This window comes from Scylla paramamosain, chromosome 32 (assembly GCF_035594125.1).
Source record: "Scylla paramamosain isolate STU-SP2022 chromosome 32, ASM3559412v1, whole genome shotgun sequence".
NCBI lineage: Eukaryota > Metazoa > Arthropoda > Malacostraca > Decapoda > Portunidae > Scylla > Scylla paramamosain.
In genome coordinates this window covers 5,331,255-5,351,720 of record NC_087182.1, presented here as the reverse complement: position 1 = coordinate 5,351,720, position 20,466 = coordinate 5,331,255, and the positions used below count along the sequence as shown (strand labels likewise).

The 20,466-nt window shown below is 45.4% G+C and overlaps 2 protein-coding genes across 2 annotated transcripts in view; both read right to left on the bottom strand.

Moving 5' to 3' along the window:
- Nucleotides 1–8,604: 8,604 nt before the first annotated feature.
- Nucleotides 8,605–13,331, bottom strand: LOC135089108 (uncharacterized). The gene is made up of 4 exons (XM_063984342.1): nucleotides 13,030–13,331; nucleotides 12,288–12,312; nucleotides 10,909–11,013; nucleotides 8,605–9,306 (listed from the first exon to the last, which is right to left on the bottom strand). Exons 1-4 carry the CDS (start codon nucleotides 13,035–13,037, stop codon nucleotides 9,052–9,054), a joined length of 393 nt encoding a protein of 130 aa, XP_063840412.1. The 5' UTR covers nucleotides 13,038–13,331; the 3' UTR covers nucleotides 8,605–9,051.
- Nucleotides 13,332–13,741: 410 nt separating this feature from the next.
- LOC135089106 (uncharacterized) overlaps nucleotides 13,742–20,466 on the bottom strand; it is a 94,661-nt gene continuing 87,936 nt past the window's right edge. Inside the window, exons 16-18 of the mRNA XM_063984340.1 lie at nucleotides 20,157–20,311; nucleotides 18,638–18,763; nucleotides 13,742–16,286 (exon numbers count right to left, since the gene is read on the bottom strand). The gene's annotated coding sequence lies outside the window, so the exon portion shown is untranslated. The remainder of the gene's footprint in view (nucleotides 16,287–18,637; nucleotides 18,764–20,156; nucleotides 20,312–20,466) is intronic.

Genomic DNA, 20,466 nt, shown 5'->3' with positions numbered 1-20,466 from the left:
TAGATGCTCAAACTGTATATGAGCAAATATGCCTGAACTCTGTTTATATACACGATATATGACTAATATCTTGACAGTGTTTTATAAATTATTGACTTTGGTGTGATTAGGACACAGCAGTTTAGAGTGCCATAGAAATGAGTTATCTGAGGACACGTGGAGGGACCAAATGAGAGGATGAGAGCAGTGAAAGGTGTGTGGAAGATACAAAATAACGTGTGCTAGTAGAGTTAAAGATGGAGTGGTGAGATGGGTGAAGAGAAATATATATTGAGGTGTTTTAACCATAATGAAAGGGCTAGCAGCAGAGCTTGTTAAGAGGGAAAGTGGTAGTGAAATACAGGGTTTTAGAAGAGAGGAAGACCACATAAAAGGAGGAGGGAGAGAACCCAAAAGGAATACTTGTGTGAAAGGCGTTGTTAATGGGAGAGCCTTGAACGGAAGGTTTGGATGGAAAGAAATTGAGGACTCTCTCTCTCTCTCTCTCTGGTTGACGTGGTACATGGCTGCTATGTGGCTAATTATTGTAGAATGAATGAATTGACCAAAAATGTTTAATGAGTGAAACGGGAACTCATTTTTTTTTTGTCTCATTATTTATTTTAGTAGTATAGTGCCCGACGAGAAAATGAACACTTCATTACGATCAAGCAAAACTATTTGGAAGGTGATTGGACGGGCCTTATATTCGACAGACAAACTAAGCAGTGTTAGATTGACACAAATTTACCGTGGATTTAACAAACGTGTCAATTGCATACAACTACATAGATTGAGGTAATTTCTTTTAGGCTAGTTACCGATACTGTTATTTTCCACCAGTGACCGACCAAAGATACTAGAAGTCCCTTTTAGTATCTTTGGTGACCGACGGGGCTATAAGTATGAAAAATATGTGTGTGTGTGTGTGTGTGTGTGTGTGTGTGTTGCCATGTCTGGACCTGGTATATAGATAGATAGCCTCATACTTTAGTTACCCAGGACTTAACGAAGAAGCTAGAACATGTAACGATCAACTGGGTAACTACCATTCACCCTCAATTGCCCCAAGGTACCATAGTCCTTGGTCGCCCGCCACCTGCCGGCCTACCTTCACCACAGTCAGTTCACCTGCGACTTGGAAAGGAGGAGCACCGCCTATTTTATCTGCAAACATCTGCGTTCCTGTGGCTTTGCTGAAGGTGAGTACGTCTTATCAAAGCCTTGCTAAACATATTTACTACTGCTATAACTGAGAAATATCGGGAAATAGGAAAATTGCAAAAAAGGTATGCGGGTGGCAGGCTCGGGCGGGTCGAGATGAGACGGTGCTAAGGAGCTGCGTCTTTATTAGCATAAAAAGATCTAATAGATACATAGATATGGAAAAGATTTAGGGTGGAGTACCATCACAGCGCACCTGTGGTTTTGGAGTATGGTAAAGCAACTACCCGGAAAATAAAAGTGTAGACAAGAACAAACAACTGAAGCACCATGCATGAATGAGGCAGTTCATGAGTCAGCTATATATTCGCGCGTGGCCACCTGTGAACGATACCCCTAGCAGTGTTACCAGATGTGTTGAAATAACCATGCCAGATGTTCATGTATTCCTATGGGTTGTACAGTGAGAAATTAGAAAGTTGATGGTTATGGAGCATACGGTCTGCAAACCACCGAGATGTACAGTAACTGGTGCTCAGGTATGATGTAGAAAGGTGTGGCTTAATTTACATGTTATGACTTCTGGCCAATGATACTTACCTACTAAAATCCCTTAAGTTTACATGTCGCCCTAAGCTAAAAACAAGGGTAGAAAGGCTGCTTCATCAAGGAAGGAGCCGTGTGTACCGTATTATTCCACAGGGTTGACAATGACTCATGCTGGCTGGCACAACTGTGCGTCAGTATTTATTATATATATATATATATATATATATATATATATATATATATATATATATATATATATATATATATATATATATATATATATATATATTTTTTTTTTCATCCATGTTTTGCGTTTGAATTTCTTCCTCTTCGATGATGTGGGACACAGCTAGAGCACATAAGAGCTGCTTTGCGGCGTCGATATATGCGGCTGCGATCGCTCAACCAACATAGGCAGCAACTTCAGTACTCGCACACTGGATATGGAAGAACGTGGGTCAAGTACAGTGTGAACGACCAAACTGCTATTCGGTGGTCTCTGCCATACATCACCATCCCTCGAAACTGAGGAGTTGCGTGTTCGAGCACCACAAGTGGCCGCTGATAGCGTAGACGGGCCTTAAGGGAGAAGATGGGGACGGGAATAGCAAAATGTATTGACTCGTAATGGATTGTACACATGTTTATAAGGGCCTGGGTATAACAAGTCGCTTGTACATTGAAACACTACTGAATGGAAAAGAGACAAACGAGGAAGTTAAAATTATGTAGTACAAAACTCTAGGAAAGAAAGGTAAAAGAAATGACCGAAGGAAGTGGCGTTATGAAGCCCACGAGTACAGGTCCACATTTTCAGTGCTTTATTTCGGAGTGTTGGGTTGGGTATGATGACCATATTCTGAAACGCTTCTGCGCCGTACGTCCAATACTTTCAAAAGGCTCTAGATGAAGTTAATGGTGTTTTTACTGTGTTGATGACATTAAAGATGCCACAGTATTAACAGGAGAAACACTCTTGAGAATCCGGCTGGTCGTCTGTGACCTTTGAAAATAGCCGTTTTAAGAACAGTGTTTCACAATACGAGACAGTCACGTACTGTTTGACTCCTGGGGCAGTCTGTCCACTCTCTCTCTCTCTCTCTCTCTCTCTCTCTCTGCTATACCAGTATTGCATGCACTAAATTAGAGGTGGTGCGCATGTGCAGTATTTATATATGTATATTTTCCTCCGTGCACTAAGGAGAACTTGAACATCACAGTTTAATGCCAGCACAAGGCCAACTGCTCATTGTGGTTTTATCATTCACAGAGACGCATTTCCTTGCTTCATATTAATTCTGAAACGCCAAGTCTACAGTAAAATAGTACTGAAAAGCTACAGAAAGAGGTCAGGATTTTCTTGGGCCTAGTTCAAGTTGCAGGTGTTGCGTCCACTCGCACACCGAGTTCTACGCATGTGCGATGTGTACAAGTGTTCCCTCGTGCACTAAACAAGAGGGACCTTCAGTACTTTCAGAACCGGCATACGAATATTTAGCGGTTCTTAACATCATTATTTGCTCATTTACAAAGATGCATTTCCTTGCTTCACATTAAATCTGGACTGCCAAACATACAATGAAATCATATCAAGAGGCCTCCAAGCTTCATTTTGATGCTGGTGATCGGCTGCGGCACGTGACATTTTGTAATTACAGTAATTCTCGTATTCCTATGTTTCGGTGTCTCGCCTCAGGCTTTAGTGGGAGCTAATTAGTGTTTAAAGGAGCGTTCATAATTCCTTTGATGGTTTAATAATGATCCCGTAGCCTTTGAAAGATACTCCTTGACAAACCAAAACAGCTAACATTTAACAGTACGGAACACCTGGCTGGCGTACTAATTCCTGTGACCTTTACAGACTGGCGGCGAGGGTGAGAAGCACTGTCGCCTTGGGATGAGTCAAGGAGGATGTGCTTGGTAACTGAAGTGAGGAGGCAAAGGAAGGACAGTTTTGAGTTTCGGTTTGGCGTTTCGTTCTGTATTTTCTATTGATTTACTGTATTTTTAAGAGTGTCAGTGACGTGTGTGTGTGTTTCTCTCTCTCTCTCTCTCTCTCTCTCTCAAAATTTTCGTGTAGAGTACCATGAAACCAGAGACTTCTATGTTAATTCACAGTGGAAAAAAAAAAAAAAAACCCTGCTTTCCTTAAACATTTAATGACGAAATAATACCGGTTTTCCTGTTAGGCATTTCGTGATAGTAATATAGTGGCGTCTTTCAGGTGTGCATGTGTGCGCGTCTTGCAAGGAGGAGACTAGCGTGTGCTGCTTGGAGGAGGTTTTCAGCGAGACCAGCTACCAGTGTGTGTACCGCTGCTCCGCTGGAGAATGTATGGTGATGAATCTTAAACGTTTAAGTTTGTAAGAGTCCAGGTGGAGGTGTAGGAAAGATAAAATTTGTGGAGTGAAGACACTAAGCATGGGCATCCAAGGAGAGGAGGGCTATAAGATGTAGTCTAACCAGCCATCCAGGAACGGACACTTGAGAAACAACACAGCACAGCACAACATTCACCATCACTCGTGCACTTGTCTAGACTTGAGTGGTGTAGTGAGGGGTGGGTCGTGTTTGCCAGCGTGCCGTCACTCATTTGTCACCACACTTACCAGTCCTATTCTGCTCGCACCTCTGCTACTTTCAAAAGGCTCTAGTTGAAGTTACACACGGATTTTAAGGATGTTTTTATGGCTCCAGAGATAAGAACATTTCTATTAACAGAAGTACTCTTGAAAACCCGGCCAACCACCTCTATGGTCTTGAAAATAGTCGTGATGAGAGCAGTCTCTGAATACGGGCTGTCTTATGATCCTCCCTTCTCCCTCCCTAAGATGACTTCGGGGTGGTTCATACTTAAGCACTTATTCCTCCCAATGACGATAGCAAGGCTCCATTTTTTTAGGGCAACGAGAGTAGATGTTCAGTAATTATCTAGACTTCTCACCTGGCCTTTATTTTTCACATTTTTTTCTCTTGTCTTCCACGGAGATCCTCATATGCCTGTGAAGCTTCCATATATCGTGAGGAAGTAAAAGGAGTTTAATGTGAGAAAGAAGCTTCCAATCTCTTGCTGCAGAGCGGCAATTGTCAACACTGAGGTGTATGGTGGAGGGCATTTTAAACCGAATCTTGTGCCACTTTTAGCCACGTCTTACTCCAGGCTGTGAGGGTATGAAGTGGCATAAAGGGCTCCATAGACGTTACGACCACCAGATCTGGCCGCCGGAATCGTAAGCAAATCTCACACGGTATGGGGTGATCCTACAACCAAAAGTGGGCGGAGTCAGCGGCCGGATCGGAACCTGCCACCACCAGGTTCCTGGCTTCTGTTTCAGTTCAGGCTGCCGGAAGTCTGAACGTCTCTGGCACTGTCATGCTATCTACTTCAGTTCGGAGTCAACATTTATAGTGTGGAAATGATGGCGACATCCGCTGATAAGGAATTCCGGCCCGATTTTACTGAACTTTATAAGAACAACCTTGTCTATGGAAAGTGTAAAATAAAGATTATAGCTACAAAATAAATGCAGCATATGACATTTTATTAGAGACATTACAGGAAAGAGATGCAACGGCCAAACGAGACTGTATAGAGCTGATAACGTCTACACGCCAAGTCTGTGTACGGTGACTTGCTGCCTCTCTAACGCGCGTTTTCCATCATCGCTTCGACTTCTCTAGTTCTGCAGCGATATATGCCACAATGATGGTTCCAAGAGCACAGCCTATATCCTCATCACAGTAAAAGAAAGGCCATGGTCCTCACTCTGTCACGTCTCGGGAGAACTGAACGTCTGTGGGCAACGATGAGACCGGAGTTAGAACGGAATTGGAACGGAACCTGATATGCGGTCATAACGTCAATGGAGCCTTTGAGAGATTTGGTATAGCATCTCCACCATCGTGATAATCAGCTCCTGCCCCTGAGATGATAAACACGTGTAAACTCCTATACTCCTCGCATTATATTGATCGTTTGCAGGGGTCCTGAAGATTTTGTGGGTGTTAAAGGAGAGAGGTCAGGAGAGGAGTCTGAATAATTTAGTTGAACTTCTAAAGGTTTCAGGTGCCGTGTCGTATCTTTTCTCGCAAATGAAAATCTTAAACCGTCAGACAAGGATGCTATTTTCAGTGGATGTTTGAGACCCCGTCCTAATTGGCAAAATTATGCTTTGGCGTCATATATGGATAATGAAGGCAAATTGAGTGAATTTTTAGGGTAAACTTAGAATTAGTAACAGTGGTAGCGAGTGGTAACAGTGGTAACGATAGGTCGACCGAAGAGTAATCATCCATCTAACCAGCAGTTCTGTGCTAATCTCGCTCCCAGTACCTGCAAGTTTTAGCAAAGTTTATCCTATATTTATTCTCATCATTAACCACATATGACATCAAAGCATAACTTTACCAAAACATCGACTGCCAAAACATCATCCTTGTCCGATGCTTAGATATTAATTATTTGAGGAAAAAAAACAAGGCCCCTGAAACCTTTTTTATCTTCCTACTTTCCAAAACTAGGAAACCTACTGACCGGTAATTCTGAGAGGGTGGAGGAGAGAGGATGAAATGGAAGCACAGGTTCATTGAGTAAACAAGGATGAAAAAACTTTATTGGATTATAAACACAGTACAAGGTTTATAGCTTATTCTGATCTGGTTTCCTTTTCATCTTGTGGAGCTGGTTTTTAAACCCTATAGGGTGTCGGATGTCTGTCTCATTGCTTGATTCATTATAGATATCTATAAAGATGGTTATCCATCGTTCAAATTGCACTCTTTGTGACTCACATATGAAGTCTCATTGATCCTTCACTGTCAGAGAAACCCTCCTGTGGGATCTGTTCAGCAATAGCTATTATATCAGTTCTCTCTCTCCTGTTCAGTAATAGCTACCAGTTCTCTCTCCATCTCTGAACACCTAAAATTCTAAGCCATATATGGTAAGTAGGGACCTAACCAAACCCTGATAGTTTCAAAGCTTTGTAAATAATTATTCCTGGATCAGGTGTCAAGAATGTTAGGGGGCTGTTGCGTTGCAGCTGTCACGTCTGTCTTCTGACCTGATTTGGGGATTTATGGCTACACTGAATTTCTCAGATTTGGCCGACTTTCTACTCACCAGACAAGAACGGATTCTCCTGGCTGTTGTTCCTAATTTGAAAGCTGAGAAAACCTAAAGCAGAATGGTATAGGACAGGTAGCCATTCCAGAAAACTTCCCGATACGTTTCCAGCAATAGAGGGACTGATCATGGCCCGAATGTGTGCAATCACAAGGGGTGCACTGAAAGAAAAAAAAAAAAAAAAAAAAAAAAAAAAGCCCATGCATGTTCTTTTTGCCCTTGGCCTATTTTATAATGAAAAAATATTTTAGAGAAATCAACATTACAACAGCTTGGTTACATGTAACATGTATTGTTAAGAACCCGAGCACCCTGCCACCAGCCTTTCCAAGTACTTCACCTACGCTACTGCGCGGCACTGGTCGGACCTCACACAGCGCGTCTCCAGGAGAAAAGGGGAGACAGGAAGGGCCATTCGCAACACTCACACGTACCCTGGCTACACTGAGGCAGGCGGTATGCGTACGTCACCGTCACGCGCTAAGAGCACGATAGTCGACACAGAACCTCTTCGTGCCGTCTTTCTTCGCCACCAGGACTACCGGCAAGCACCACGGACTTGTCCAACCTCTCAATCACGCCGGCAGCAGCGAACTCTGGCACGTTGCATCTCCTCCCTCTTAGAGGGTGCCACTTGCCGGGGGGAATGTTTGATCTCGTGTGGATAGCGTGCTTCACCAGATACGTGCGGCTCGGATCAAAGTCATCGCGGCAGAAGACGTCAGCATACTGGCCCAGCATCCTTCGCATCACTCTGGCCTCCTGACCCCGTACCCTCACTTCCCCTCTTGGAGATCCACGCACGCTCCTATTCGCGTGAGGAAGCCAATTCCCAGCAGGCACAGGTCTTCCGTCGCGGCGACGAAAACAGGCATTCGCTCCAACACACCTTCCCACCCGATGTTCAGTATCACGGGGTCCAGCATGGCAACATACACACCATTAACACCAAACAGCCGTTCTGCAGCCTCCGGCACTTAGCGCGCCTCCACCAAGTCCTTTCTCACGAACGTCCTCTCTGAGCCCGTGTCCATCACCAGCCAAGCGGCGTGCCCGCCACTCGCACGCTCGTGGACGTTGCTGTGAGCCGGCAGATTACTCCAGGTGGGGTCGTGCGATCCCCGGCTGAGGCACCGCCTCGCTGCACACCCAGGCTGCGGTGGGGTCCTGGCAGTCCCTTGAGCGGTGTCCTGTCTGGCCACATCTCCAGCAGCAAGGCCTGAAGAACACACGATTGGTGCCATCCAGGGAGCGTGACCTACGTGGCTGGCCACACCCCCAGCAGGCATCTCTGAGTCCCCCAGGGATCTCCTTCCGCTGGTGGTCTAGCAGTCTACGTTCTCCTGGCTCTGACATAACGAGGCAGGGCCGGCCCCGGGGCAGCGGCTATTGACCTCATGAAGGCCTCCATCTCGGAGGCTCGGTTCAGTGCCTCCTGAACGTGCTTCAGGTGGGCCTACTTCATGCATGCGAGTCCTAAAGGGCGTCTACGAAGCCCTTGTCAGGAGGCTCACTATGTCCTGCTGCGCCGTTGGATATGCCTGGCTGACCAGGGACCTCCTGCGCAAACTGCGTGAGAGGCTCACGCTGCCCCTCGCCCGTACTTCAGGCGTGCCCTGTGCACCTCAATTTGCCGGAGGTGGCCAAAGCGGCGCCACAGGGCCTCCACCACGACCCTGTAAGATGCCCTCTGGGCCGGCGTCAGGTGGCCCAGGACCCGGACCTCCACTGCCGGATCCCGTAATCAGGCAACAAGCTGCAAGACCCGGTCCCCCGCGCTCCACCCATGGACGTCCGCAAAATATCTCGAATTGGGTCTGGTATGCCTCCTAGGGCACTTTGCCGTCGAACTCCGCTGACTTCCACCTGTGGCCGGTCCTTGGGGACGAAAGCAGCGACCCACGGTCCCTACTGTCCCCCCATCCTCGCTGCTGCGGTGGGCGAGGGAGGGCAAGCCCACCTTCCAGAGCAGGAACTGAGCACAGGGCCCGCACCAGTCCCCACGCGTCCCCTTGGTTTTCCGCCAATTCTTCGCCAGCGAGGCATTGCTTCACCGATCTGCCTCGATGTCGATCATTCTCCCGCAGTTCCTCCTTGACACGGGCACAACGCTCGTCGACGGTCTCTTGCAGTTCCCCCAGGACACGGGCGCAGCTCTCGTCAGGCGATGCAAGACTCCAGTCCTGCATCACCTGCAGGGCGAGGTTGGGGTCCCCCACCGTCTTGAGTGTCTATCATTCTGCCATGCCAACTACTCGACTACTGTTCGCCCGCTGTCCTTGCCATGCGGAGTGCTGTGACATCGGTTTCATCTCATCTCCCGGGACCGCCGTTCCATCCGATCTGCTCGCTGTGCCATCTGCTGCATTATCTGATAAATCGATCTTGTCTAGCTTCTCTGAGCTGGAGGGAACAGCCCCGCCAACGCTTGGCAACACAGCGCCACTCTCCAAACCGTCGGCCATCTTGCCTCGGCCCGCGTCGACACACTACAGGACACAAATACCAAACTCTTGACACCGCTGCTACGATGAATCCGGGCCCTTGCCACCACCCTCCCACTGCACCTCCACTTCTGCACAACACTGGTAAGACTCTCTCAGCGCGTCTCCAGGAGAAAAGGGGAGACAGGAAGGGCCACTGGCAACACTCACGTACCCTGGTTCCACCGAAGCCTGGAGCAGGGTTTCAGTGTTCCCTGTAGACTTGATTACAGGCGGGGAGACACGTCCTCAGGTCCTGGGGGAGTTCCACTTACGTGGCAGTCACCAGCCACGAACACTGCGGCCACGACAGGGAGAGGGAGACGCCGACGCCACGTGGCACACATTTATTCTTCTCACGGTCACAATACACAGTCACAGGCACAGTCCCTAGCTTCACAGCCACTCGCAGACACCGCAGTCTGGCAGACAGTTCCCCTAGCCGGGTGTGTAGCACAACACACACCACGAGGCGGAGACAAAGGGACTGAGGCAGGAAGGGGAAGACGCATGTCGCTCTCGTACGTAGTCCAGGCTGTATGCTTCAACTAACTCTGCAGGCCGCGTCGGGCCGACGCGCTCTCCTTGGGGTAAAGACAACACACGCCACTGCTCTCCCACCAGCCTACACCCCACCTCATACACTCAGGGGTTCACACACATACACCCAGGGACACATTCGTAACGATATAATTATATGGTTACATTGTTAGGGGATAGCTGTGTAAGTCTATGCGAGTCTGTGGGAGATGCGAGTTGGTGGGAGAAGTGGCGTGGGATAACGGCGTCGCGCGTGGGGACTCGGGAGGCCCGGTGAGATTAGTTGGAGCCTGGTTTGCCAGCCAGTGATACATGCGTCTCAGACATCTTCCTGCCTTCTGCTTTTGTGTCTGCCTTCCGCGTGTCGTGCTGTGCTTGTCCACCCAGGTAGGGAGCTGTGTGGCAGGTCTGTGAACTTGTGGTGTGACTTTGGCGCTAGGGACAACTAGGTACTGTGTGTTGTTGCTGTGCGTATATTGCGTAGCAATAAACTGTGTCTCGTGGATTTCGGCGTCTTAATCTACGCCATCTGCTCCTTGTGGCTGCGCCGGTGTGTTGGGAACGTTTCTCCTCGCATGCAGGCTACAGGGACCCAGTGAAATCCTGTCCCAGGTTTTGGTGTGGCCAGGGTGTGGGTTGCGAGTAGCCTCCCTTCTCCCTCTCTCTTTCCCGGACTTAAAGTGGACGCGTCCGTGAGGCTGGTGCGGTGAGTGAAGACCGGCCAGCAGGTGTCATGCAGTAGTGGTGCTATGGGAGGTTGACGGTGACAGGAGCAAGTTTCCGTAGCTAAATTATTTAGTGCCAGATTTATAACGTATTATACTATAAAGTACTGAGGTTTTATTTGTATTGTTAATCCCAAAGTCCTTGGAAAACTTACTTTATAATGATGTTTTAATGCCTAAAAATCTATAACTCCTAAAAGATACAAGACAAGAGGACCTACAATATTTAGTCCTACGCAGCATTATATAATAAACATGCTGAATTTAAGATTTTTCTATATCCTTTGCATAAGAAAATGATCAATTTTAAGCTTTTATTGAAAATGACTGACTTGTGACATACCAGAACCATGGTGATGAAATCAAAGACTCTTGAGGATCCATCACCATTGCCTTGTTGAGTTCTGGAGTATTGTGGTGGCAATGCCAAAGATCGCAACAACCTCGTCTGCAAGTATGTAAACAATAAATACACAGTTTTATGACACCATATTCATGTGGTGTTTATGTAAAGTGATGTAAAGTGAATAAGGCGACTTGACGAATGAATGATGAGTTAACAGTGTATGGGTGTGTGCGTGTGTGTGGCTCGGTATGGATGAACCCTGATGATCCCTTTCATTGGCAGTGACAGCTACACAACCGTACACAATTCAGTAGACTGCTTCCACAATTTTTTTTATACTACGTCAGCACAGATCAATTCATGACTTTACTGTTAGTGCTGAAAAAAAAAAGCCAAAAAGATATCAAAAACAGTAACTGGTAGGTCGATGTGAAGATAAACAGTTTGAGATGAACGTTCCCAAGTCCATAAAGGCAGCTCCTTCTCTTCCTATTGTATTTATGGGCCTGGGGATAAAAGGAGTAGGGGGAAGTTAAGGAATTACTCGAGGGAACGTCCAAGAAAACTTAAGGAAAGATTAAGATGCACATTGATACACGCTGCCCATCAACCTTGTCTGACCACGAGTGCTTCAGGGAACACTAGTGTGGGTCCATCAACCTTGTCTGACCACGAGTGCTTCAGGGAACACTAGGGTGGGTCAAGTCTCTGCACATGATAATATTCCTGCCTGTAATTTACCACAGCGGATGCTACAGGTCTCCAGCACTATTGCCTGCGAGTCATCCTAAAACACACTTATCAACACATTTATAGAAATAACCAATGTCTACTTACCCTGGACATTGTTTTTTTTTTTTTTTGTAATTTATATAATGAAGGAGTTAGCAATTAAATGAGCTAAATTTAAACCTAACAACCTTGTCCTCGGATGGAAACGCTTAATGATATTTCAATATTATCCCGTACTACCGTAATCGTTCACCAAACACGTCTAGAAATAGAAATACGGATGAGCTTGCCACAGTCCGCCACCCGCGCTGGGAAAGCATTGTTACACACACACACACACACACACACACAGCCAGACAAGAAACTAGTGCACTTCTGGTGTTCTCTTAAATCCCGTTTTCTCTGGATGGCGAATTTGCCCTTTCCATTCCGCGAGCCTTGCACTCACCTTGCTCGTGACCGTGAACTGCCCATCTGCAGATTAACCACCACCACCGCCGCCTCCCCTTCTACATGTGCCCACATACCACAGGTGCCGCTACCGTTGCCTCCTGGATTTACTTTGCTGCTGTGTCAGGTGTCTGGTTAACAAAATTGACTAGAGAAGTTGTGCATACCGAACCCACACTACTGCTGCTCGTCACCTGACTACAGGATGGCGTCCAACACCTGCGGGAGTCAAGGTGTTACAATACAGTTTACACTCGCGCATTTACACGTGATTGTGTATCAATACTACTACTACTAACACGCAAGGTAACAAATGTACAGGATTCAGGAAGTGTCGGATAAAACACTCTCGGAACATGCTCTATGCAGTTCACTGGTTCGGTGTATCACAGGGTTTTGACCAGTGTTGCCAACTTGACGGTTTGCCCTCTGTTCGGGGATAGGATTTTCCGCTACTTAGTTTGATTATAAAATTAGATACAAAAAAATATTAAGCAAATAAATAATCAAGGCTTCAATCTAATACCTACTTTTCGTAAAGCTTTAAAAGATCGCGATGCAGTACACGAGGGAGCAGCCAAATGTTGAATAAGTTCACGTAATAGCCTGGACGTAATTATCCTGAACGCCCTCAAAGGCTTCATGACGTCACCCTGGCAATAACTGCCCGGCTGGGGACACCGCTCCTCTTGAACGCAAAGTGGGCACATCACTTTTAAAACTATTATTTATACAGTTCCTTCCGATAGTGAATACAAATACTGAATTAGCGCCCCGATTCTTAGAAATACATAAATGCAGAATTTGGATATTGATTATGGATATCAAGCAAATAAACAGCAGGGTTGGCAAAGCATACCAGGCACGGCCTCGGCAATACTGGTGTAATTAAGTAAGGCGGCGATAACGGGTAAAGTTTGAAAAATTAAAACTTACCTTGCCATTCTTCAACACTTGTAGTAATGCCACCACTCCAGATGTTACTTAATAAAGTGGACGAATGTTAACAGACACAGCCAGAAGCACCCGCTTCCAGAGCTGCCCAGCGACTACCTCCTTCCCTGTGTTCCCTCACCCTGGCCTGCTGCCACAAGCCGGCTGATAGTTCACGGCTCCACCGCCAGGGTGAAACAATTGGCTGTGTCCCTATTAGTTAAGCGTTTTACATTTTAACTAAGTCATGACAAGTCTAGGAAATTTATATTGCACATTAATGTTATATGAGTATTTGTCAAGTTCAGTATATTCATTTTATGAACCTCTGAACAAACCTCAATGCAAAATAAAGAGGGGCATGAGAAACACGTATATAACGACGGTGCGCAAACAAGACAGTAATCACCCTTGAATTGTTGTTGATAACCAACCACTGGTGCTCTGTTACTATATCTGTAACATTTCAGATGACAAAAGAACATTATATTTATAATGTAGTTTATAAACTGCAAAATGAAATCACTAACTGCATGAGACAAACTCCTCTTTTCCTTTGAAGAGTGTAAAATTAAGTAACTTGAGAGCTGACGTCTGGGCCAGGGAGGAAGGCAGGCAGGGAGTGGTGGTTCCCTCCTTGTACTAATGTTAGCAAATTGTCATTTTACAAGACAATAGTAAATAAAAAAAAAAAAAAAATAAATAAAAGCAAGTGGCAGTTGCTTTGTTTTTATTGTAAAACATATTATTTGACGGACATAACATGACATGCACACCTATGTACACAGAGTGAAATTGTCGGGGCGTGTGAAGGACATGCGACCATTCTCCGGCTGACGACGAGGCCCCGAGGACCACCCGGCACCATGGAGGCCAGACGGTGACGCCTCGCTAGGGCCCACACCAGCACGCTCCACGCCTCCACGCCAGCACGCTCCACGCCTCCACGTTGCAAGCCTCAGGGAGCGGGGCAGCCGGCAGAGGCGTGGCCCAAAGGGAGGGTGAGGGGGTGGGATTTCACAGCCAAAAAATTCCATGAAAACAAATGCTTGCTGTCACCTAATGACGGAAACAAAAGTTTGACTAAAACTGGTGTTCATTGTTTTTGTTAGTCTACTGCAAATAGTTCACAAATTGGTATGTTCGTTAATGAGTCAGCGTTCCAAGCAAATATGTCAACATAAGCAAACTTTGACATAAAATCCAATATTCTTTCATAGCCTTGGGATTTGTTGCTGTCAGGCTGGATAACACACGCCGAGAGACAATCGATGAAAACTTAACGAAGTCCTGGCGCGGCCCTGCGGAGCCACGCGGGCCACAGTGCCCCTAATCATAACAGGAAGGGATGTCGGCCACAGCAGAACACGACAGAATACAATCATGGAGACTCAGTGAGATTGACAAGCGATTACACATCCAACAGCTTAAATGGTTCGGTATGCTTGTTCTTTTTAACCGCTTAATTTACGGGTTCCGAGTGAGTGTTGGCTATACGACAGACAAAGCATAAGCGTAAGATGAGGTTTGTACATGGCTGGGCGCCGTACGCCTGATGACAGCACCACGCGGCTGTCTGGACTCGACGGGCTGGCGGCGCCTTCCCCCTCACCCTTCACACCGACGCGATCCAACCTTAGTATGATTTATATATCAAGAATTTCAAAATGTCATACACTACTGATCCAAAACCGCCTAAAAATATATATATGCATTTTCGGAGGAGGGTTGTAAGGGGTAAGGGGGAGAAAAGTGATGAGATTTTGTTCGTGTGACAACAACGTTAGCTGAGTGTTGTATGGCGGAGAGGTCCAAGCGGCAACACTGACGGACGCACGCCAGCCACTCACTCACACGTGCAGCTCAGCGCCCTCGTGTGTGAATCGCGTGGGTCATTAGGTCATTCTTTCTTATTTACGCGACATGGCTTTGCTATATGAACGAGTGGAGAGCCAGTACGTGCATCCTTCCTTTCTCTCTGGGGCATAACACACGCAGTTTTGAAGATGCACCTTGCTTACATCTGACACAAATGCAACACCGACACAGTTAAAAGAATATACGCCATCGTTAGGCTGACCTGAACCTCTATATAGACTTACTGAGCTCTGTTTTGACACATAAGTGAGATCATGTAGCATTCGTCCATTTATTGCCAGCATTATTGTTCCATCCACTTCTTTCGACTCCACATTTGCTACCGGGGGCAAGAAAACACCAATTTCCTGACGCCCAAGTGCTGCCCTCTATGGTGTGGACAGCGCGGGACAGCATCACACATCTCTAGCACTACACCAGCCTCGCCACCTTTATCTTTTATTTACTTGCATGGCGGGTGTGTTGGTGCACTGCGACTCGGGACGCGGTGGTTAGGCCTGTATTCAGAAACGCTCTGCTCTCCCGCACAACGATTACTCTCAAAGGCCTCAGAGATGATTAGCTGGGTTTTCAAGAGTGCTTCTCCTGTTAATAATTCGATCTTGTTAATCTGTCATTAAAACTAAAAACACCCTTAAAACCTTGTGTAACTTCGACTTGAGCCTTTTGAAAGTAGTATAGGTGCGGCACAGAAGTGGTTCAGAATATGGACCTTTGACAGGGTAACGGTCCCACACACACACACACACACACACACACGTGCCGTACATCAGTCTCTCCTCCCTCACGATTTATTTTCCGCGTTTATCATCCTGAGCCATCGAAACAAAAGTTATACATGTTTTCACTCACCCGCCGGACTGAAAAGTTACACATTCTTACAAGTTCCTCTCGCTCCACTCCACGCTGCACCGCTCTCGCTCTACCCGCGTCCCCTCCACACATCCACACGCGACTCCCACATTCCACTCAGGGGAAGGTGATGGTGTAAAAAAAATCTATCTTGAGCTGAAACTTTCCCGCCATCACGAGGCTCTGCAGGACGCCCAAGGGAGAGCCGCCTTTGTTCTCAGCGCGTGACTGAAGCCTCCCAGAACTTCCTCTACACTCTCCACCAACACCTGCAAGTTACCGAACCCAGCGCTATGGCCGCCCACGACCCTCCCAGCCAGCACCATCGCCACGCCCACGCTCCACGCCCACACCCAGCCGTCCGCGGGAGCCAAACGAGGCGCAGGGGCGGCGTTGAACTGCTGTGGGTTGGGGAGCGTGTCAATCAGCTCAGCCAAGACGAAGAGGGAGAGACGCACGTGGTGGTGGATTCTGTGGTCTCTCCTGTTGATCATGTCCACCAGCTCGTTCAGTGGGTTCTCGCACCGGTTCTAGAGAGAGAGAGAGAGAGAGAGAGAGAGAGAGAGAGAGAGAGAGAGAGAGAGAGAGAGAGAGAGAGAGAGAGAGTTAATAAGTTACACTACGATTAGTCATCCTACACTACAGAAATAAGAAATAAAAATGAATCAGAAAGTGTTCCCTATGTAAGTAAGAAGAACAGCAATTACCATTATTAGGGTATTAAGTAAAAGAAGGGCAAACTACTACTAGATATAGAAAAGAGAGAGGAATGAGCTGAGATGAGGACAAACTATCATTAAAAGTAAAGAAATATTTAGTATCCCAGTCAGTTTTTACGTGTCCACCGCAGGGAAATTAAATGGAAAACTACTTGCACGAATAACGAGATGAGTAGTGTTGCTTATGTTACAAAAGTTTACCAAGTCCTTCCCAGCCTTCCTCCTTCCTTCACCTAGTCAGATCCTGCCTTACTTCCTTTCCCTTTCCTATACCTACTCATGTCCTCTTTAGCCTGCTTCCTATGCCCACTCAAATCTTTAATTTCCTTACTCCTTTCCACACCTACTCAGATCCTCTCTAGCCTCTTTCCTCCTTTCTGTACCCACTCATTCTCTCTAGCTTCCCTCCCTCTTTCTAAAACCACCCAGATCTTTTCTAGCCTCCGTTCTCTTTTCCACACCCATCTAGATCTTCTCTAGCTTTGAGTTGAGTGTTGACTTCGAAACGGCACTTCCTGACGTGTTCCTTCTCACTGTCTGGGTCTTCTGTTTCCTTCTTTCTTTTTCCTTTTCCTTTCTTATCCAAAATCTATTCACTTGTTTTTGTTTCCTCACTATATCTATTTTCAAAGAGGTAGGTCTCTATAACATCCTCCTCTTCTTCCTCCTCCTACTTGAACTCATTCACATCCTTTCACTGCAAATATCCTCTGCATCCTAAACCTAACCAGTAACCTCTCCTTCCATTAGCACTCTTTTTAACCCCAAACTCACACCACCTGCACCACGCCCAAACATCTTATGACACTAAATATCCACCCGCAAACTTTTTTCGTACCTTCCCCTCCCCAGCACCTCATTACAACTCTAGATTAGTCTGGCCTTCAAAGACTACCACTTTTCTTTCCTCACATTCTTTTCTCTCTTTGGTCTCCGCTCTGCTCCCGTCCTTTCACACCCGCATTTTTCTCCTCCTCTCTCCCTCTGTGACCCTCTTAGAAGCTATTTTTCCTGCACTCCGGTTCTCTTACATCCTTTTAGAAGCGTTTTCCTCTCCCTTCCCTTGTCCTCTCCCGCCCACGCTGTCTCTTAACCCACGCTCCGCCAACGCCTCCTCTTCTCACTCCCTCCTTGACACACACCAACTTCTAAAACCTACAGATTCTTTTCACGCGTCCCAGACTTCCTTAACAACTCTCAACACTCGCGCTAATTTCACGTACATCCTCTTAAACCATCTCAACACTCTACTGTTACACTACACCCGAACACAAAACGCTGTGACAAGTAACACGCATACAACGTAATGTAATGTAAATCCTTCTAAAAGTATTTAACACTCTTTCATATACGCTGTGAATCCTTTCTGAAGCTTCAAGGTTCCATAAATAGCCACTAAAAGGCACAAACTATCTTCTTTATCACCCAATCGTTCATTAAAAGCATCTAACTCTTTTATATAACCCATAATTCCTTTCTGACGCTTTTAAACTCCATAAAACATTATTAAATGACACAATTACATTCACAATCACCCAGAACTTCATTAAAAACATCTAATATTCTTTCCAGCATGACCTGATTCTCTTAATTATTTTACAGCACTTAACGACATACGAAACACCTATTACGCTAATGAAACCCTTTTGCAAAACCAGTGCTCTTTTAAAATAAGTTATGATTATCTTTAGTTCAGTTTTACACCACCAGAAGACATCTGCCACAACAGACACTCGAACACTACCCAAATTATATTAAGAAAACTCTAATACTCTTTTTCAACAGAATCTGATGCAGCTTAACTCTACACAACACCACTAAGGGTCACATATACGAGTTTCTACACCACACGAAACCTGAAAACTTATAGCACTCTTTCTAAATTGGATCTAATGTCCCGTTAACTTAATACCATCCTACGCCATAAAATCTTTAGAGAAAAATCATAAGACTGTTTACTATAGAATCTAATACACCTAACTCCACTTCCTACCACCAGAGGATACTCACCACTTCTTCCTGTAGCATGTAGCGGGTGTTATGTATCACCACACTACATAAAACCTACATAACAATCCCCAAAACCTGAGACTTTTAACTGTAGGATCTAATATTACAACTCTATAGCTTAACTCCAATTTTCACCAGCATAGGACACTCACCACTTCCTCCTGCAGCATGTAGCGGTTGTAGTTATGGCCGCTAATGCCTGAGGAGAGCTGCACGTGGCGAACCTGAAGCACCAAGTTGTCCTGGGTGTGTTGGAGAAGGTCTAGACGACACTCCTCCTGCAGGGGATAAAATACAAGAGTTTGTCATTAATTATCGTTTTCTTTAACACGTTTTCTTTTATTATTATTATTATTATTATTATTATTATTATTATTATTATTATTATTATTATTATTATTATTATTATTATTATTCATGATGGTAATGTTTTCTGTGTATCTTTTTAGGTATTTGTCTTAGTTCTTTTCTTTCTTTCCTAAGGCTTATTGCTTTTGTGATAGTGTTGTTTATCTTTTTATTATTATTTTTCTCCTTTTTTCTTCCCCTTTTCTGTATTCTTTTTACTCTCTCTCTCTCTCTCTCTCTCTCTCTCTCTCTCTCTCTCTCTCTCTCTCTCTCTCTCTCTCTCTCTCTCTCTCTCCTACACGTGTTTTGTTTTGTTTTCTTGTTTTCTTCCTTTTCTCTTTCTTCTCCCACTTCTCGTTAGTTTGATTTTTATTCCTTGATCTCTCTCTCTCTCTCTCTCTCTCTCTCTCTCTCTCTCTCTCTCTCTCTCTCTCTCTCTCTCTGTTTTGTCTTGTTTTCTTTTTTTTCGTTTCTCTTTCTTCTCCCACTTCTCTCGTTAATTTGATCTCTCTCTCTCTCTCTCTTTCTCTCCAGATAACAACTACTACTACCATTAAAACTACTGCTGCTTTCCCTTTCCTCTCTTCAGTCCTTCCATTCTCTTTTCCGTTTTTCCTTCCTTCCTACCTCCCTCTCTCACAAATTAACTGCTTCCCCTTCTTTTTTTATCCACTTCCTACCCTCTCTTTGTCTGTCTCTAATCCTTACGTAACTCAGAACATAACACAGTGACTGAAGGACAAACCAATTTCTCCCTCCCCCGCCTCTAAGTTTCTATTCTTAAAGATTTCATTATCTTAGCTCGAGTACTTTTAGATATCGTTTAGTAGCAGTTGTTAGGATCTTCAAGTGTGTTTTCATGATACTGGTGATAATTTAAGTAAGATTATGTATCATTAATGGGAAAAACACTCTTGAAAATCCGGTTAATTATCTCTGAAAATATAATTGACGAGAGAACAAAGGCTTCTAATAGGCTTTACTGGAAGCTATCAGGAATTCCCAGCGTGTTTAACTAGAACTCTGCACTGTAAATGAAAGAAAACACTTAAAAACTTAACTAATCATCTCTGTGGCCTAAAAAAAGAAAAAAAAAGTCGTGATAAGAGAAGAAAGGTTTCTAAACAGTCTTTACTGGAACTTAATAGGATTTTCAAGCGTTTTCATGATCCTAGTGATAGTTAAACAAGGCTTCTGTACTGTAAATTAAAGAAAACATCCCCTGAGAACCCGACTAAATCCGTGTCCTTTGAAAACACTTGAGAGAACGAAGCGTCAAAGAAAACGAGAGCGGAAACAGAAGTATAGATGCGAGGCACTCACTCCCATCTCAGAAGACAGAGTACTGAACATCGTCTGGAGCGGGTAAAGGGCATCCAACACTCCTCCATTAGTCTCAGCTCTCAGGATGGCTTCCTCCTGCCTGCTGAAGCCCACCATAAGGAAGAGACCCATTGGAAGCTGCTGCTGGTAATCCTCTGTAGGGGAAGACAAAGGGGCAGCAGGAGGAAGAGTAGAAGGATGGGGAGGTGGAAGGAAAGAGAAAGGATGAAAAGATGCGGATGAACAACGAGAAGGAGAAAGATGGGAAAGAAAGGATGAAAGAAAATTAGTTTAGAATTTTCATTATTGT